Source organism: Daucus carota, chromosome 2 (assembly GCF_001625215.2).
Source record: "Daucus carota subsp. sativus chromosome 2, DH1 v3.0, whole genome shotgun sequence".
NCBI lineage: Eukaryota > Viridiplantae > Streptophyta > Magnoliopsida > Apiales > Apiaceae > Daucus > Daucus carota.
In genome coordinates, this window is record NC_030382.2 from 28113771 (window position 1) to 28134912 (window position 21142).

The 21142-nt window shown below is 35.7% G+C and overlaps 4 protein-coding genes across 5 annotated transcripts; 2 read left to right on the forward strand and 2 right to left on the reverse strand.

Annotated features, from left to right (window-relative positions):
• Nucleotides 1–316: 316 nt before the first annotated feature.
• On the reverse strand, nt 317–2587 carry LOC108207286 (uncharacterized protein At2g29880). Its single transcript, XM_017377745.2, has 5 exons — nt 2234–2587; nt 1603–2152; nt 1201–1229; nt 920–1114; nt 317–799 (listed from the first exon to the last, which is right to left on the reverse strand). The coding sequence occupies exons 1-5, from the start codon at nt 2585–2587 to the stop codon at nt 317–319; spliced, it is 1611 nt and encodes a 536-aa protein (XP_017233234.2).
• Nucleotides 2588–5482: 2895 nt separating this feature from the next.
• Nucleotides 5483–11428, forward strand: LOC108205714 (uncharacterized). The gene is made up of 10 exons (XM_017375750.2): nt 5483–5908; nt 8242–8378; nt 8469–8642; nt 8838–9074; nt 9174–9274; nt 9351–9423; nt 10158–10226; nt 10322–10429; nt 10725–10850; nt 10944–11428. The coding sequence occupies exons 1-10, from the start codon at nt 5503–5505 to the stop codon at nt 11136–11138; spliced, it is 1626 nt and encodes a 541-aa protein (XP_017231239.1). The 5' UTR covers nt 5483–5502; the 3' UTR covers nt 11139–11428.
• Nucleotides 11429–11624: 196 nt separating this feature from the next.
• LOC108205715 (desiccation protectant protein Lea14 homolog) lies at nt 11625–13834 on the forward strand. Of its 2 annotated transcripts, XM_017375751.2 has the most exons (3): nt 11625–12017; nt 12125–12336; nt 12949–13834. In XM_017375751.2, the coding sequence occupies exons 1-3, from the start codon at nt 11719–11721 to the stop codon at nt 13020–13022; spliced, it is 585 nt and encodes a 194-aa protein (XP_017231240.1). In that variant the 5' UTR covers nt 11625–11718; the 3' UTR covers nt 13023–13834. The 2 variants fall into 2 exon arrangements, with proteins under 2 accessions (XP_017231240.1, XP_063943130.1); XM_064087060.1 differs by lacking the exon at nt 12949–13834 and having other exon boundaries at nt 12125–12497.
• On the reverse strand, nt 13421–14213 carry LOC108207287 (NAC domain-containing protein 2). The gene is made up of 2 exons (XM_017377746.1): nt 13838–14213; nt 13421–13746 (listed from the first exon to the last, which is right to left on the reverse strand). The coding sequence occupies exons 1-2, from the start codon at nt 14211–14213 to the stop codon at nt 13421–13423; spliced, it is 702 nt and encodes a 233-aa protein (XP_017233235.1).
• Nucleotides 14214–21142: the final 6929 nt, after the last annotated feature.

A 21142-nucleotide genomic window follows, 5' to 3' on the forward strand; every position in this document is an offset into this window, starting at 1 on the left:
AGATTTTCAAAATCCATGGATTCGTTTTCATTTCATTTGAAATTCATATGGATTCTTTTTCATTCTATGTGGATTCTGTTGCATTATGTTGTGTGGATTCTATACGATTTTATGAGATTTTCCGGATTTTATTGAATTCTTTTTTTTAATCCCAATTGAATACTTGCTGATTTTCGGAATTCGAAATACTCTTATAAAATATTTTAATTGAATACACATGATATTCGGATAAATAATAATATAAAATATAATTTATTTTATTGTAAAATAAGACACTCTTGTCTTTAAAAAAACGTCATTTATATTATAAAATGCTCTAATATATAAAATAATATTTAATAACAAATAAATATCTAAGCCACTCATCAGTGCACGTCTTCTTGTTCTTCCAGTTATTAGTTTCTTCCCTTTGTTGTTGTTGACTTAAAGGATTTAATTCATAAATATCATCATCCGTGTCAGAAAGCTGGTCATCTGTGCTTTCAACCGGAAATTTATCAGAACGACATTCTTTTCGAAGAAAGTTGTATAATCCAGCACAAGCTAATACGAACTCCGCTTGTGTTTGAAATGAAAATGGAGCTGCAACTTTAAATATCGTAAATCTTGATTTGAACACACCAAAAATTCTCTCAACCACATTTCTCAATGAAGAATGTCGGAGATTAAAAAGCTCATTTGCATTTCTTGGATGACGACCTTCACCATCAAAATTTTTTTGATGATATCGAACACCACGAAGAGGAGCTAAAAACTGACGACGATTAGCAAATCTACGATCTACAAGAAAATATTTCCTGAAAACAAAAGTGTATAATAAATAAGCGTAAGATATACAACAAATTAAATGCTCATTTATATTAGAGCAAGGAATAATGGAATATATACCCGGGGGAACTTCAAGCCCATTTCTTCTTGATAATGCATCATTTAACACTTTTGAATCATGTGCAGAACCTTCCCACCCACTAAGCACATATATGAATTCCAAATCAAAATTGCAAGTAGCTAAAACATTTTGAGAATCAAAACCATGACGATTACGATAGCTACTTACTGCCCGACCTCGTATCGTAGCTGGGATATGAGTTCCATACATAGCACCAACACAGTCCTAAAAAATATTTGACCACAAAAAATTAATGTTTCGAAATCAAATAAAATCATGGTTAGACTAATGGATTACAATAAAAATAGTACCTTAAAGTAAGGATAAAATCTTGTATACTCTCAGAAATTTTAGGAGAAACACCTCCAGGCTTTACCATCAGTTGTGGTGCTATAGTGTTCAAAGCCTTCATAACTTTGTTAAAATTTGTACTAGTTGCAAAGCGTGAGCAATTAAACCTTTGCCTAACATTACAATAGCGATTGAATAGACGTGACAATCACAGAAGTCACGGAATCTAAACAATTAAGATTAAAAAATGAGCGGCAGTGCTAAAATAAAAAAAGATAATCGTCATATTTTATTCAAACCAAACTATGATAAGCATACACCCAATCAACTGGAAGTTCTTAAAACTCAATATCATTGATTATTAAAAAATTATTCGATGATTGTAAAATAAAATTATAACCATTAATATTTGTCGGTCATGCCAAGTATCCAATTTGCTCTTTCTTCAGGAGTCATTCTCAAAAAGTCATCCTTTTTCGTTTTGGTGTCAAGCAAGTTAAATGCCTCTAAACGAACATCTTCACTTAAATTTGGCACCTCCTTAATTGCATCCCAAGCTGTATACATCTTTTCATTTTCCCTTCTTTGCAATAAGCCATACACCCCTTCAAAAGTTGTGGTGAGTTTAGCAAGTTGTTCAAAAATACCACTTTTAGGATTATTGCTACTTGAGTTAGAACCTCCCTCGTACTTGCTTCTTCCTCTTTTGGTTGGAAGTTTTTTCTTAGGCAACTCAAAAACTTTAGGAGAACCCATCAGTGGCGAGTTGTTTTGTTCAAACACCTCAAGATCATAACTCAAGTCATCAATGCACATATCTTGCACTTCACTAGCTTTTAATGTCCTTGCATTAGTAACATTACCCAATCCAATCAAATTTTTACCAATTACAACGCCGCCTCCAACAGCAGTTTGTAAGTCCTCGTAATCATCAGATTCCCCATCACGTAAATTTTTATCTTTTGGATGAGCCTATCCAAAACAATAATATTACTCAAAACCGATGGACTACTATGATGCTTATATAATTATAGATATGAAATTTGGTTATACCTTTAGGTAGTCATCCCATACTTCATTGGGAGCGGTAAACTTCTTTGTATTTGAGTCATAACCAAAACCGGAATTAAACTTCAAAAGAGTTGAATAAGAGATCCATCGACTTTTAAACCACTTAAGTCGACTATAATAATGATTGTAATTCTTCTTACACACAAGTTCTGAATTAAGAGCGAGAAGAATTCTATCTTCCACTATTTGTTTAGTAAACACACCGCTATTATCACGCCACCCTCGATTTGCTGCATCAACCATAATTTCTAACAATGCCTTGCTCTCATCTTGTGTACATTGGCCATAATCATTTCGTTTTTTAACAATTTGTACATCATCTTGTACATCAGCCATAACAATAGTACATTACCAGCATGCAAAATGACTCGTCAACACATACAATATCAATCAAATAAGCAAACATGTATATCAGGTTTGTTTAGAAACACATATATAGAAAAAACATACAAAGAGACATATAAAGAGACACGATCATATAATGATAGTGTAGGGTATATGGACCTGGAGAGAAGAGAAGACGATGTGCAGAGACGTGTGTAGTTAAAGTGACAAGAATAATAGAGAAGACGAGCTGTATATATAGTGATTATATGTAGGGATGAGCGTGGTTCGGTTTGGTTCGGTTTTGACCGAAAACCAAACCGTAACCATATTTTTTCGGTTTCTAAAATCAAAAACCAAAACCAAACCAAATACCGTTGGTGTGGTTTCGGTTTTTAATCATGGTTTTGGTTTGAAAATGGTTTGGTTTCGGTTTTAAACCAAACTAAAAAATTTCTTGTATTGTTTTTCTAATTTAAAATTTTTCTTATTATCTTTTTAATATTAGATGGATGTTAGAATTTGAGTACAAGAAAGCAAGATGCAACCAACAAGTAAATGAATAAACTTTACCAGATTGATAAAGCTTTAACAGTTGACAAAATGAGGGAGAGTAAAGCAGACTTGAAAATATTGGCAAACATGATTGTTTGGTTTAGCATATGTAAGAACATTTGTACAGAATTTAAAAAATTAGCAGATGACATAAACTTTGAGTAAAGTAAGTTCCAGAAGCCCACTCTCCACCATTAGCATGTCCAAAGACAGTGGATATTAACAATTAATAATGGGCTGGGTTACAAATAAACTTGGCCATTCAGTAAAAAAATTACAATATAATTTATAAAATTAAATTAAGATATTATTATTGTATATATAATTTAATATATATATATATATATATATATATATATAATTAATTCTATTCGGTTCGGTTCGGTTTATATTCGGTTTTAAAAAATTTAAAACCAAACCGCAACCAAATTAGTGGTTTGGTTTTTATTCGGTTTGGTTATTAAATGGTTCGGTTTTTAATGGTGCGGTTTTATTCGGTTTTTTATGGTTACGGTTTCGGTTTTGGTTTTTGGTTCGGTTTTGCTCATCCCTAATTATATGTACTTGTGTTTTTTTTTCTTTCGATTAAAAATATGCTAATTTGTTAATGCCATGAAATCTTGCCTCTTGATGCCTCATTTCATGATGTAAATTATACATATAAAACCTTCTCCAAATGCTTCAAAATCAGGCATGCAATAAAATCCATGAATATTTGGATACCCTGATATTTTGATTGATTTTTTAAAATCCCAATTGAATACCTGCAGATTTTATAGCATATTTTGAAATCCCAAATGAATACATGCGGATTTTAAAGCATATTTTCAAATCACAATTGAATACTTGCGGATTTTAAAGCATATTTTCAAATTTCAATTGAATACCTTCAGATTTTAAGAATGCATCAAAATCCATTTAAATCTCAATCCAATACACCCCTCATAGTGATAGCTTGTCAAATTCAAACCACCATTCACAAATTCAAAATTCAATAAAAAAAAGTTTATTGTTGTCAACAAAAATACATGTAATACTTTCTTTTGAAACAAAGATGTTAATCTAATAATAAAAAGCCATACGACATCTACACCAATGATCGAGTCGAACAAACAGTGAATTAGAATCATATGTTCTCATAAAAAAAAGTTAAACGATATTTTGAAAAAAAATGTATATACAAATACAAGTACCCGCTTCATGCATCCTCGTTGAATTACTGATACCCTCTTCATTATGCCCTGATAGATCTATCGTTTGAGCTATCGATCAAAATTGCGGTTTCATAACTTCCATCACCAAATCAGACCCCGCTTACAATTAAGAAGTGAAAAACAAAACTCTGACCAGGGACCGAAAACAACCTTAGATATAAAGCAGAACCACAGAAACAAAAGAAATCGGGCTGAAAATCGACCCGCTTGAAACAGAGAAGAAAGACAGCGAAATCTCCGATGGTTTTAGATTTAAGAATTCTCCCGAGAATATATCCGGAGCAGAATCACAAAAACAAAGAAAACCGGACTGAAACCCACCCGCTTAGAAGAGAGACAACGAAATCTCCGATGGTTTTAGATATAAGTTTCTCGAGGGAAACTATCATTCAAAAACTAAGAAGAAAACAAAATAATTGACTGATTCGGCGCTTTCCACCGGTGAAAACCGATGTAAGCCCCAGGCGGCTACGACAAGGAAGATGATAGAGAGAATTAGGGTTAAGAGAGAGGCTTGATTTGAATTTTTAAAATAAACACTATTCTCAAATACATGTAATACTTGAGATTGGTCGAGGGAGTTAAAAAGGGTTAATTATTGATTCGTTCACTTAATTCGTTTGATTCGTTTGAATATATGAAGTGGGTCACTGACAAAATTTTGGTCTCGTTCTAATTTAAAATAAATTTACATTTTATCAATTTCAAAAAATTTATATATGTAAAAATACTGAAATTTTTATGAATAAACATGTCCCATGTATCTTACTACTTGGCCTTTTCAAATCAAACATGTACTCATCTTCTTTTTTCAATTGAATTCAACCTCTATTTGTGTAAATTTCTATCATCCAATTTTTTATTTTATTATTATCATTTATCATCACATTGCTTGTGTAAAAGTTCACCTCAAATCCCAATCAAATTCATGACATATAATTCAACAATTTTTTTTAACTTGAATTCGAAAAAATTTATCAAAACATAATTTAATTTAAAACGACTGGTACAAATAAGACCAAAAATTTATCGATAATCCACTTCATACATTCAAACATAACAAATGGCCTAACCCATAATCAACTCTTACAAAAAAAAGGTGTGATACATGATATATGTTGATCAAAGTCTAATAATGACCCCTAACGGTATTAAACTATGCCGCAGTGGTTAGCACATCTCGGTGCGTCTCAAAAGAATATTGGTCAAACCGGAATCGGTTACCAAATGCGAGGGGCAGTTGGATCACTACTCGTCACATTCTCACTCACTTGTAGTTTTACTATTATAAAACCCCAACAAGCACAGCTGTTCCACTTCTCCCGTATATCATCATCATCATCACTATTACAATCTCACTTTACTCCAATCAAATTCTACTATTCCTCTCAAACCACCTCAATTACTATGGGCGCTAGCAAGGTCTCGCCGGACCACTTCACCGGAGCTTGGTACTCCGTTCCCGGTCTCCGTCTCCGTGATCATCGGTTCACTGTTCCTCTCGATTACTCGCTTGCTCAGCAGTCTCCTTGTATCACTGTCTTCGCTCGCGAGGTCGTTGCTGGTAATTCGCTTCGTTTCGTATCTATTTTCATTTTAATTACTTGTTAAAGCCTTGTTTATGAATGATATAGCTTTTGAATTATGCGTTTAGATGAATTGAGGTTGTTGATGACGAATTTGTTGATTTAATGCATTGTTATTTGATGGAAAATAGCTCGAATGGATTATTCAAACTACAGGTACTTGATCTTGCCACATATTCAACTAATACGATGCCTCTGTTAGTTGGGAACTGGGAAAGGGAGAATTTTAGTGTTAATTTAGAGAGATATTACTGAAGTGATAAATTAAGGGTTTGGCTAGTGTGTGCCCATGGGCACATGCTAAGCACTAACATTTATAAAATTGGAGAGTTTTGATTGGTGTGTTTGTTGCAACTACAGGGGGGTCCACCATTATTAAAGAAGCTAAGCCAATAGAAACCATCAAAATTCATAAATTTTGGTGCTTAGTGTGTGCCCATGGGCACACCATAGAAAAACCGATAAATTAATAACTACATTAATTTACATTTTCAGTATTGAAAAACTTTGTTTACAAAGGGTTTTCAATACTAAAATATCATTTTAGAAAGATTATTAATTTAAAGAGTTTTAATTTATTTAGATTTTACAGTAATGATATGTATTTGGTAAATGAATTTCGGTATAAATATGTTTGTTCTAATACAAGTGGCAGTCAAAATATCAAATCTTAATTTAAAACTGTATTAGCTATGAAGCATGAGTGCGGGTGCGGGTGCGGGGATACGTGGTGCGGGGATACGGCAATTCGGCAAAAAAAAATATATGGGGATTCGGGTGCGGGGGGATACGGCAAAAAAAATATTAAAAAAAAATAAAAATATATATATATATATATATATATATATATTATATATATAGTTAATCAACAAAACAAAGAAGGAGCATTCAAATCAAATCAAATAGTCAAATAATTAACATTTACAGTACATAATTATAATATTTGCTTGCCACAGCCAATCAGCCAAACAATTAAAAACCACAGGGCAGCAGAACAAACAACCCACGTAGGCACCCAACATCTGTACACACAATACATACCAGCTACAGTACACTAATACAGCAACAAAATCACAGCAACTAAGACTTGTATATGCATAGACATATATACATACACATACAGCTCATATGTGGAAGATGATAGAAAGAGAAGAGCGCAAGATGAATAAAGAGAAGAGAAGAGCGGATGATGGCAGAACGGCACTGCGGCTGAATTGCCGTGGCTGAATCGCGGCGCTTCTCTCCTCCTTTGGCCTTTGAATTAGAGAAAACTATTTTCAAAATTACAAATACTGCCCTTCCCGCACCCCCTTTGCTGCACCCCGTGAATCCCCGACCCGATACAGCGGGATACGCCACGCGGCGCACCCGGTGCGCACCCAGCTGCACCCGACCGCACCGCCGCACCAGCACCGCACCTGGTGCGCAGTGCAGCAGCTGGGTGCCGCACCCATGCTTCCTAGTGTATTAGCATCTACTATTTTTGTGACAGTATAGTAAATAAATTGAAATTTCCACATTAATATTTTTGTAAGTACTTAGCAGCTTTCGATTACCCAAGGTTCAAGTGTTAAAAACATATGACAAAGGTTCAAAACGCATAAACTGGTACTATGTGGTCATCTTCATTATATTTGTGTTTAATATTCGGCGAGAAATGATTTCTATGGAGACCATTTGTCATTGGAGACTATATGTTAAGCAGAACATTGCAAAATACATTATTATATAAAACATGTTATGTATGCAGAACTTATGTCATATATGGCCTCCAAGGTCTCCAATAGTCTCCATATAACTTTTCCCTATTTGGTGAATAGTAAACTTTATAACTACAAACAACAAACCTTTAGAAAAAAACTTTACAATAAAATTAAGCATATCAACTAAGTAACTTAACTTGAATGGTGGATCCAACATGGAACCTTACCATTTATATATATAGTCAAACTTATAAACTCAAACACATATTCAAAATTTACTGTAAAATTTTAAATATTCAAGTTAAAAACAGAATTTCCTTACAGTAACATTTTTTGTTCAATAATTTTTTTTTATTTAATCCATGTCAAATATATATATTTAATTGCTAGACTCAAATACTCTATTTGTTTTTAAAGTTTGGAAGTTTAGTGCAACTTGTATTTGTTTTAGGAAACAAAGATTCTGAGTATATTACGATGGCTATGAATAGGATTCATGTATATGCTTTATCAGTCTATGAAATCATCTTTGTGAAGTATATAATTGTATTTCCATTTTACTTCGTGTTTAACTGGTTTGTCTTATACTATTGTGTTGTGTAGTGCAGCTGGGAAGGAAGATCAACAGCTACCATACCTACTATACTTACAAGGAGGTCCTGGTTTTGAGTCTCCACGACCAACTGAAGCCAGTGGATGGATAAGTAAAGCTTGCGAAGATTACCGTCTTGTGCTGCTGGATCAGGCATGTCATACTATTCATATTACTTGTCTATATTTTGGAATATCATTTACTGTATGTCTCTGAACTTTGCTTTGTCTGAATATGTTTCAGCGAGGTACAGGCTTATCAACTCCTCTAACAACGTCTTCTATGTTGCAAGTGAAGTCTGCACAGGATTTAGTTGATTACATAAAGCATTTTCGAGCTGACAATATAGTCAAAGATGCCGAATTCATTCGGAAACGTATTGTTCCTGGTGGTGGTCCCTGGTCAATATTAGGGCAGGTACATAGTTGTTTTTATTGTCTGGAGTTTTTCCTATTTTAATTATTTCATGCTGAGCCTAGCTAAAATTTATTATTTCCCTGTTGGAATATATAATGTCTAAAATTGCTGCAATTTTTACTCGTAATGATCTTCTACTCCTCCCCTCAGTAACTAGGATTCACTTCAGAAATTAATATTTTATTCTTGCTGCAGAGCTTTGGTGGTTTCTGTGCAGTTACATATTTAAGTTATGCACCGCATGGCTTGAGTAAAGTTTTGATGACTGGTGGAACTCCTCCACTTGGAGATGGATGTACAGCCGATGCTAACTATAGAACATGCATCAAACCAATTCTTCTCCAAAATGAGAAATACTACAAGAGGTTTCCAGAGGATATTAAAATTGTTCAGGATATTGTCCAACACCTTGCAGAGTCTGAAGGAGGCGGGGTGAGAAACTTTCACCTTTTTGTATTATTTTTGTTGTAATTTCTTTTTTTCTTTTTTCCTCATTTCACTGAATCAATCACAATGATCTCTTTGGCTCAGGTTCCTCTCCCTTCAGGTGGCATCTTAACTCCCAAGGGATTACAACTTCTTGGTCTTTCAGGTTTAGGAGCCAGTACAGGCTTTGAGCGCTTGCATTACATGTAAGTTCTAAATATTACATATATAACTATGCAAGTAGCACGTGTCAGTTTGATCATTTATTCTATCATAATGCAGGTTGGAGAGGGCGTGGGACCCTGTGTTAGTTCCTGGAGCCCAACAACGGATCAGCTACTTCTTCTTGAATTCTGTAAGACAAAGGCGTTTTTCTTCTGGGATATTACACAAAAGTGATGGTGCTGACCATAAAATTGGAGATACAAAGAATAAATGAAGAATTTGTGGCTTCTTGAATAAATTGCTAATCTTAACCTAAGCTTGTAAAACTGTCAAGTGACCAGTTCTCCTAAAATCTCAAGGTGTTAGGGAAAAGCTTTTTACTAGCAAAAATATATTTTAACAAAAACTCTGATGGTCTGATTAATAGAACTTGTTATTCTAAACAACTAAAATCATGTATTAGCATGGGGGCTTTTAGAGTTCTAGTTAGTGCCATTTTATGTTCTATTACTAGAAATTAAACCTGTGCAAGTGCAATAGTATTTGTGTTGCAACAACAGTCTTTTTAAAATCATATTTCTCTTGTATTAGAATTCTTTATCTGATTTCTAGTTTTCAACTCAACTATGTTGTTAATTTACCTTCTAAACTTAGAATTAAGTGTGTTTCAAGTAACGTCAAGTAAATATAATTAGTCCCACCCTAGCTGCTTATTCTACTTCTGTATGCTGCACTTTTGATGTAATTGTATAGAAGTTAAGAGTACGATGTTTTGTCTGTCATTAAGTTCGGTATCTTTTTAGCCAAACTCTGAGTTGATGATGCATGTGAGTGCGGCAGGGCAGATATCAATAAGTTTTAATCAATATCAGCATAATATCTGGCACTGTATTTTATGCATGTTTTCTTGCCTTGCAACTGCAGTTTGAGAAGTTTTTATCTTTCGACACAAATCCCTTGTATGCTCTACTACACGAGGCCATATATTGTCAGGTAATCCATTTATTTCAACTTATTCAGTTTGCATGCTTGATTTATTTACATATATAAAGTATTATCACTTTTTAAATACTTATTGCTATCTGAAGGGTTCTTCTTCACGGTGGTCTGCTCATAGGATCAGGGCTGAGAATGAGGATAAATTTGATGCAATCAAAGCTGTCAGAGAAGGCCGTCCAGTAATGTTCACTGGAGAGGTAATGTGAATATATATATTATTTTACATAGAATTACGACACGAAATGCTATTAGACCCTTGTTTGTGGTATATTTATTACCCATGTAATATTAAGAAAAATTTTCTGTGTAATAAGTTACTTTCGTTAGACATTAATTGTTAGAAATTGAGAAGAGTTCACCAGAGAGCTTGTTATTGCCTTGTTAATAGGTGCGATGCCTCTGTTAGCATTTGTGCTATAGTACTGCACGATTAGATTTAGTTACTTTGGCCCTTAACCTGATTTTCGAGATACATTCGTGTTGCTTTTGTAGATGATATTTCCTTGGATGTTTGACGAGCTAAATGCCTTGAAGCCTTTTAAAGAGGCTGCTCACTTGTTGGCTGAGAAGGAGGATTGGCCTCCGCTGTATGACATTGATACTCTGAAAAACAACAAGGTTTGTTTCCTTCAACTTGGTTTTAGTAGCAGTTTATCTATTTAACCTTCGGTAGTCTCAGCCACTAAAACTAATTAATGTATTCTTCGTCAGGTGCCTGTTGCAGCAGCTGCTTATTATGAAGATATGTTTGTCAACTTTCAGTTAGCAATAGAGGCAGAGTCCAAGATCGCAGGGATGAGGTTGTTTGTGACAAATGAGTACATGCATTCTGGTCTACGAGATGGGCCAGTTCATATTTTGGAACAGTTGATGGGAATGTTGAATGGGAAAAAACCCTTGTTTTGACATGGGTTCTGGTTTAGCTGTCTTGTCCATCAGCACTTCTAATATGAGTCCTTTAGTTTGATTGATGTTTTCAGTTCTGGGCTTGAGATAAACTAACCACGATAGTTGACAATATGTGTCAGGGACTGAGGGAAGAGGAAATGAGGGTATTTAGTGATTCATTTCTCTTCAACTATTCTTTCTGAAATGCCAGAATATTTGAAGAGAAAGGGGAGAACATTTTATTTTTGTTTATGTTTATTAAAATTGTAAACAGATGTTTGGGCCTAGTGTATGGTTTATGCTGGTAAGTTTTTGTAGTTTGTAAAATAAGGGTTTTAGTTTGGTGGATGAAATTCCAAGTTTGTAGTAGCAGAGCTTGAAATAAAAAGCCGGGGCTGCTTTGTGATTAATAGCAAAGAATGCAGGCTCAATTTATTTTCTACAAATAAAAATAAAATAGATGACCTAAAGAACTGCAAGCGTTACGAAAGTAATAATGTATATTAAAGTGAGTCAAATTAACTAATCACAGTACTATTTACTGTACAAAGTTGTAACATAAGAATGATCTCAAAACGCCAGAGATCAGGTTCTCTATATGAAGCACAAACACCATGTAAAGCCAGCTTCCTTTCTCCGTATACAGACACATAGGTTTGTCTGGGTGGTTTGTTTGCAGGAGAACGCAACTATGTCAGGATTGTTGTACAATGTGAAGGAGTACGTGATGGAGAAGGTGGCGGAGATGAAGAAACCAGAGGCGACGCTGAGGGATGTGGATCTTAAACAAGTTAGCCGTGAGTGTATCACTTACGATGCTAAGGTTTCTGTGAGTAATCCTTACAGCACTCCCATCCCCATTTGTGAGATCTCTTACACTCTCAAAAGTGCTAATAGGTAGTATTTACTGTACTTTTTTAGTTTCCCTTCCATATCTCATCATCCAATCTATAATTTCCAACTTATAATCAATTTTGTAATCCAACCTATGTTGTTGGTTTCAGGGAGATTGCTTCAGGAAGTATTCGGGATCCAGGATCACTCAAGGGGAACGAATCAACGGTGCTAGATGTCGAAGTGAACGTGCCCCATAATGTGCTGCTGAGCTTGGCTAGAGACATTGGCGCAGACTGGGACATTGACTACGACTTGGGGATTAATCTTGTCATTGATCTTCCAGTTCTCGGAAATGTTAGCATTCCGGTTTCTGGCAAAGGTGAGATCAAGCTTCCTACCTTCTCTGGCTTGTGGACTAAATAATTGTAATTCACATTGCATTGTTTTTAGTCTCAGACGAGACAGAATATTAGTCTGTGCAATGCAAAATTTACATTTCGTATTGCTGATATTAAAGTAACAGAAGAACTTTTTACATTATATCTTCGTCTACATACTAGCTACAGCACACAATAAAATTTAACCAAAAAGCTGTACTAGATTCTGATATCTTACAAGGTAAAACGAAGTCCAGGAAAAACCCTAACTAAGCAAGCTTCTAATATACTTGCACCAAGCAAATAACCTAAGAACGCTACGCCTATTCTACTCGTAACTAACGTCTACTACTTCCTGAGTTTAACCAAGTTGAAAAGATAAAATCTATCAGGTAGAGGAGTGACCAGCCGGAGAACTCGCCACACTTTGAGAAGTTACCACTAACGAATTGTTAGGTAGTCCAGGGTTGTTCTTTCGGGCATTTGGGAAGACAACAAAGTCATTCCGGAAGTTGTTGGTTGAAACATATTCATAGTTTTGCTTGTAGTTAGAGAGGCTAGAAAAATCGTCCAAACTATCCATACTAATATTGTTGAATTCATCTTGGTTATAGCTTTCAAATTGGTTGGGAAAAAGTGGCAGATCATACGCATCATCATTGAGAGGTTGAGGAGAATCGACAGCTAATGACGGGGAGAAAAGAAGGTTGTTAGGCAAGGAAGCATCTGAAAATGAGAAAGGATTGGCAGGTATTCTGCAAGGCAGATGGCTTTCCATCACATCACGACAGATGTTAGTAGTAACCGGAGTAGGGAACTGAATTGCAGTTGTAGCTGGCGATTTTTCGCCTGGAACTCTAATGGGAGAGTTTTCTTCCGATTGAGAATTTTCAACAGTATGATTCTGCCTTGGAGCTTTCTTCACTTTGTCATCTTTCTTGTAAATCCTGCACAACACCCAATCATCTAGCTGCAAGAAAATATGTGCATAACAATTTGATCAGCTCTCTCAATCATGACAATAAAACTTTGCTCTAATTAGCATTAGATAAGTAAAGCTATTGCACTAATTCAAAACCCCTTAATCTATTCTGAAGAGTATGAGTAATCTGGAGATGGAGAACTTACCCTCATGTCACCATCGTGAGTTCGGGCTCTTTCAGTGGGTGACTGTACTCTGAATTCATGCATGATCCAGTTCGTCTTGTCGCCTTTTGGGGCTTTACCTTGGTAGAACACCAATGCCTTCCTGTATCCAACTATCTCACCTTTGTAAGACACCTTCTTATCAGCTCCCGTGGCTTTCCAGTACCCATCGCCTGCTGCACGATTAGGCCTATTTCCATTCTTGTACTTCCTGTCCCTGGGTGTGAAAAAGTACCACTCTTTCTCCACCAATCCCTGGTCTGTTTCTGCATATTAATTGAAAGACAATGTTAATAGAGAACATACTCTGCATTAGGCAAAGAGCGAAAACTTACTAAAAACGACACTGAGACATACTTGTGATCTCCTCCGGATTGTATTTATAAAGTTCAACTTCCTTGATCTTATTATGAGGGAGACGCTGTTTGTTCACCTTCCTCAACAAGTAATGAACTATAAGCTCATGATCAAAAGGATTAAACCGATAGCCAGGCAAGCATTCAATGTCATCGTTGTCGTTAACATACACTGCTACTGGCGGGTAATAATCAATATTTTCGTTGCTAACAGGATCAGCATTGTCCTCGATTTCAATGATAGGCTCATCTTTAGCCATAAGTCCACCATTGTTGTAGTTAGAAGTAGCTTCTTCATCTTCTTCCTTGACATTTTCATAGTTTTGTGTTGTGACCGAGTCCACGTCCACTTGCAGCTTAGAATCAATTTTCTCCATAGTTAAACCTCTGTGCGAATAGAAAAACCCTTGAAAATACTTCCAGACTTCCCCGGGCTACTTTTACGGATGCTTTATATTCAAATGTCACGATGTATATCTTTTACTATTCAGATAAAGTTTAAAAATATTATAGGATTAGTTGATAGTTATCCATCCAATTTCATTGATATCTTTAATTATTAATATTCGTAAAAGAATGATAGTAATATTTTCATGATGAATATCATTTATCTTAAATACTTGCTTTTGTTATGAGAATAAAAATGATAAGTATTTTCAAACATAGTATTTTTATTATAACCTTTTACTATTTACCGTAGATATTTTATTACACATGTATCATTATAAAATATAAGACTCTATCCATGTTAATCCCTTTCTAAAATATTCAGAAGTCAAATTAAATATATATTTTTGAACAACACAATTTTGTGTTAAAAAAAATTTGTATTCTTGAATGTTCGTAAATCAAATTAAATATATATTATGTTAGAGAATCTTTTCACTTCATCGAATTTATAATTTGTTTCAATTCGCAACTCCATTTAATTCTGATATTTACGGCAAGCAAATAAATTTCTTTGTGTACACCATGTATACACATCTAAATTAGTTTCAACGAAAGGCCTTGTTTTTTAACAAATAAACGGCACCAGTTTGAACAATATTTTTGTTAAATCGATATGTAGTTGGACAATGGAGAGAAAATATTTAACAACAAAGAAATTGTCTGGACGAGTGAGGCATAAAAAGAGAAGCTGAATGGTTCAAGACAAGTTTACGCACAATACTGACATCCATTAGCTGTTTTTCTTTTGGCAGTTTTCTAATAAATAAATATCTATAATTCATTCTTGATTTTCTATTAATTTTATACTTGGTTAAAATTGAGAGATATATATATTACAATAAATAGGAGATTAGTTAAAATGATTAATTGAAAAAAATATTATAAAATTTTATTCATATTTTATTAATTTTTAATATGTTAGTGACCAGGGGTTACAACTTGAACGAAAATGTTAAGTTTAGGGTGCATATTGCCACGTTTTAAAGTTCAGGTACTAAACTGCGTTTGAAGCAAATCTAGGGGTTACAAAGTGTAATTAACTATATAATTTAAGAATTTATTGAGAGAAGGTCCAAAAAATCATCATTTTAAGTCAAATGGAGCTCAATGTAATCTCCAACCAGATTTGGGGATAGCTGCCCTATTTTTGTGCTGGTAAGTATAATGCTCTATTTTTTAGATATGAGTTGGAACTTCTTAAATGTTCACATATAAAAACTTTAATTTATTTAATAATCATATTTAAAGTTTTTTTAATTTGATCATATATTTAATAATTGGGTAGCATTAGTAGTAATCTCAATAAATATAAGATAATAGTATATATTTGAATTTTTTAAGTTGTTTATGTAAGTAATTTAAGTTAATGGTTACTTGATTTAAGGTTTTACGACCGAAATTGAGGTGTTTTTATGTGTTTACTAAAGAATGAAGTTATAAATCATATAATTTCATCTATATTCTTATTACCAATCTAACAGGGAACCAACTAGTAAACTTCTACCTGCACGATCTGCCGACACGTGCCTTGTAAACGATTAAACTGATTCTAAATAACATGTATCCTTGTATAGACATACATTTATGATGCATGCGTTTTGTACAATTTAATGAGATACAGAGAAATCTTTTAATCATTCTGTTAGCCTTTGTTATATCCTTTGATTCAATTTATAAATAACTTGAACACATTGTAATTTTACGCTGTAAGTAATTTAGAATAGCATGTAGCTATCTACCATTCAGTTCAATCAAGGCTGTGTACACCATTAGAATTTGAAGTAAAAGAATGACATAAGAAAATTCTTATAAATTCTAATATCAATTTATGACGGTAACCAAATTGCAATAAAGGCTTTAGTGATTGTGTTTTCATGTTTTGCACATTATGTATCTTTAGGTTACTTCCATTCTAGTTATATATATTTTTTTTGATAAGGATAATATTCATTAAGATAAAATTGATGGCATGCAAGCATAACCATCAAGATCAGGGCTTTGCCCCAGCAAACCAACCATCCACCAATATTCATGGGCTTAAGCCCTTACAAACCAAAACAAATAAGTATGAAATTACAACCCAACAGAGGGTTTCTACTCTACGCAGAGCGAAGCAAATGAATCAAAATAGATTTAATAATATACTTAAATAAAAGGAAACCAGCCTAGCAAATGAGTATGGGGATAAACAGCAGCATGCAGAAATAGAAAACTGAAGAGGGGAACCTTAATCGACGCCCAACGGATCTTGGCCTCCACCGCCTCCAACCACTGATCCTCCGCTTGCACTGGCTTGAGCATCATCACCCCCTTCCATCTCTCCATGATCATCCACCATCATCTCCTACTGTTGCATCGCCTCGTACTCATCCTCGTTGATGACCTGAAAGTTTCCTCTTATGTATCCCAAACCCATATCTAAGTGCCAGAGCTCGCCGACTCTTCCTAAAGGTCTGTAGATTCCAACAGCCCTAAATTTTGTGGCATCCCCATGCTCAGCCAAGTACCTTGCCAGCATATTCTGATTCTGAACAATCAGTCTCTTGTTCAGGGTGATGTCTCCTACATCGATCCTCTGATTAAGCTGTTCTACCAGCCTGGTGTGCCTTGGGTCCATGAACCACCTCCAATCATTCCATTCCCTAAGCGCACCAGCCGATTCTGATTCCAGTTCAATCGCCTCCTTACCGATTTTGAATGCCAACTGAAGACCTAGCTGTATGGTGTAAAGCTCATTAGCCCTAGTGTTGATGTGCCCTAGGGTTCCTGAGATTATGGCCAGAATGAAGCCCTGATGGTTTAAACAATGGAGCCTTGAAGAAAATTTGGAAATGGATCAGAAAGGACTGTCAAAACTTTGTGGAAGATTTTATGGAAAAAGGAATTCTTCCCAAAGGAATTAACTCTTCATTCATCACATTGGTGCCTAAAATCTCAGACCCCAGCAAAATAACAGATTTCAGACCAATTAGTCTTATTAATTGCTCCTTCAAAATTCTATCAAAGCTACTTGCTAACAGACTTGAAGGCCTTATGGGAAAGATAATAAGTGAAAGCTAATCAGGATTCATAAGAGGTAGACAAATCTCAGAGAGCATTCTCATAGCAAATGAGATAGAGCATTCTATGAAAGCTGGAAGGATTAAAGGAGTAATACTAAAGTTGGATTTTGAAAAGGCTTTGACTCAGTAGATTGGTCTTTTTTGATCAACACAATGGAAAGCTTGGGGTTTGGAGATAAATGGGTCAATTGGATTAGAATGCTACTGGAGAATATGAGAGCCTCTGTATTAATCAATGGCTCTCCTACTAAGGAGTTTAGGCCTGGAATCCCTTTTCTTATTCGATATGGTTGGGGAAGTAGTATTCAGTCTAATGATGGAGAAAGCTAGGCAACTGGGATTGATCAAAGGGGTTAGATTTAACAACAGATCAGTGGAAATTACACACTTGCAATTTGCAGATGATACCATTATCTTTCTACAACAAGATGAAGGGAGAATCCTCAACTGCAAAAAAATTCTGCAATGTTTTCAACTCACCTCAGGGCTAAAGATAAATACGCAAAAGAGTTTTATTTATGAAAGAAGAGTGGAGGAAGAAAAAATTTTCAGAATGGGCTTCAATTCTTGAATGCTCTATGGAAGTTTTCCTTTTTCATACTAGGAGCTCCCATTGGAGCCAATCCAAAATCAATCTCTTTTTGGAAACCTCTTCTACAAAAAATTGACAATAGATTAGCCAGTTGGAAGGGCAAGTGCTTGAACATGGCTGGAAGATCTACTCTGATTAAGGATACCATAAATGGTATGCCCTCCTATTGGTTTAATCTCTTCAAGATGCCAAAAGGAATTACAAATCAAATTGAACTCAGAAGGAGAAGCTTCATCTGGGCAAATAAGAAGTTGCACTTTATCAATTGGGCAAGAATTGTTCTTCCAAAAAAGTATGGTGGTTTGGGATTGGCCAGGATGGACAGGGAAAATGCAGCTCATCTAGGAAAATGGTGGTGCAAATGGCACTCAGATAGAGGCAAGCAATGGATTGAGGTAATTAAAGAAAAATACAATCTCATGCCTCAAGATGATCTTACTAAGTGTCTAAATGCCTCCCACCAGTCAGATGTCATTAAGGAAATCTGCTCTTTAAGCTCACAGCCTCATACCTCCTTGCTATTTGCCAAGGAACAATTTCAGTGGAATCTAGGGAAAGAAAACTCAATTCTTTTTTGGGAGGATACATGGATTGATTCTATGCCTCTTGATACCAGATGCCCTAGATTATATAGAATCTCCAATCTAAAATTCTGTAGAGTAAAAGATATTATGGAACTGAGAAATGAGATATTGTTGGAGCCTATCTACTGGAATAGAAATTTAAAAGGATGGGAGTGGGAGCAGGTTAGAGAGCTACAAAACATCCTTGATAATGTCAATTTGGTGGATAGACATGATTCTATCATCTGGAAACCAGTTGAAGGGCACTATAGCACTAAAATGTGTCAAGAGTTGGTGGGGTTTAATGATGTTAAAGTCTTAGGCATCTGGAGTACCATCTGGAATCTCAAAATCCCTCACAAGATCCAATTATTTCTTTGCAAGCTTGAAAGTGGGAGTCTACCTACAAATGAATTATTGAGCCAAAGATTGGATGGAAACATATCACAACACTGCTTGAGGTGCAGAGGTGTTATAGAATCTGCCTATCATATTTTCTGGACGAGCCTCGAGGCAAAAAGCATATGGAACATGATGTCAAATTGGTGGTCATTGAATCATAATCAGAGAAATCTCATAGGTAATAACCTCAAAAGCACTTTTTCCATTTATAAAGGACAACATGTTTCCATGGTCTGAAAAATCAGTATGGCTGCTGCACATTGGTCATTATGGCTGAGAAGAAATAATCTAACTTTCAACTCAGTATGGGAATTACTAAGTACCACCACAGACCTTATCAAGTTCAGAAGCTTTAAGTGGTTAAAGGCAGAACTAAACTTTCCAGAAGAAATCTTCAAAATCTGGCAAGTTAATCCCATGGGGGCCTCACTAATACACAGGAAAAGCTGCTTGATTCAAAATATGACCTGGTGGAATAGTGAGTGTTGTGCTTTTACAGATGGTTCTTGGGAATTTTGTTCTAATAATTCTTGCCAAGCTGGGATTAGAGGTTTTATTATGGATAGGGATAGTAATCTTTTATTCGTCTTCTCTAGACCCTCAAAGGCCAGCTCACCAAGAGAAGCTGAGAGGGAGGTCATTATTTATGTTCACAAAGCTTTCGCCTCACAAAGAGTTATTCAGGGTCGTTTATAGATAAACTCGGATTGCCTCTCATTGATAGAATTATTCCAGAAGCAGAAAGCTGGAATTATGCAGCTAGAAGGCACTGAAAATTGGCTTGAGTTGATTAGAGATGTGAGAATAAACCGAACTATATCTCAAGGGATCATCTGATTGGAGCTCACAATTTAGCCAAGCAAGGCTGTAAAAGGGTGGATGTACTACATGCATGGTGTTAAACTCCAAAGCCATGCAAAATATCCAAAAAATTCATTTCAGAAAAGCGGGATTTCTTAACCATCTGATGGACCATTTATTTTGTTTTCTTTAATGGGCTAACTTCACGTCGCTCCGTTTTTCTCACTATAGCATATCAATTATCTGAAATTATTATCTTTGGAAAAAATAAACTTCTTGAGCCTACAAATAATGATGGCTTGCAGTTTCCCGAGAATAAGAGGGTTTTATAGCACCAATGGGGGAGTTTCTTTCGTTAGAAAGCGTGCATGGGGAAACTAGACAGGCAGGAGTAATAATATTAGAGGCTATTTATCTTGCACCCTTCAGAAGTTCTTGCACCCTCTCATTTTCTTCTTTCTATCTTCCATTCTTTCTCTTCAGTATGTCTCCAATGTGGTCTCGCCCCATTGCTGGCTTTGTCAAAATCAATGTTCAAGCAGTTAGCTATAACCGTCATTTGCCTAATGGTAACACTACAGGGGTGGGGGTAGTTATCCGCGATGATAAGGGCTTCATTCTAGCCATAATCTCAGGAACCCTAGGGCACATCAACACCAGGGCTAATGAACTTTGGGCCATAAAGCTAGGTCTTCAGTTGGCATTCAAAATCGATAAGGATGCGATTAAACTGGAATCAGAATCGGCTGATGCGTTTAGGGAATGGAATGATTGGAGGTGGTTCACGGACCCAAGGCACACCAGGCTGGTAGAACAGCTTAACCAGAGGATCAGTGTAGGAGACATCACCCTGAACAAGAGACTGATTGTTCAGAATCAGAATATGCTGGCAAGGTACTTGGCTGAGCATGGGGCTGCCACAAAATTTAGGTCTGTGAGAATCTACAAACCTTTCGGAAGAGTCAGCAAGCTCTGGCACTTATAGGTCATCGATGATGATGAGTACAAGGCGATGCAACAGCAGGAGATGATGGTGGATGATCATAGAGAGATGGAAGGGGGTACTGATGCTCAAGCCAGTGCAAACGGAGGATCAGTGGTTGGAGGCGGCGGAGGCCAAGATCCGTTGGGCGTCGATTAAGGTTCCCCTCTTCGTTTTTCTATCTCTGCATGCTGTTGTTTATCCCCATACTCCTTTGCTGGGCTGGTTTCCTTTTATTTAAGTATTTTATTAAAATCTATTTTGATCCATTTGCTTCTCTCTGCGTAGAGTACAAACCCTCTGTTGGGTTGTAATTTCAGACTTATTTGTTTTGGTTTGTGTTGATAGAGGAATTTGGTAATCGACAAAGATGAGGTTCATGGCCGGAATCAAGATCTGTGACGGTGGTTTTGGCCGCCGGAGTGCGTTGTTTGTGTGTTTTAGGGGGTGGCTG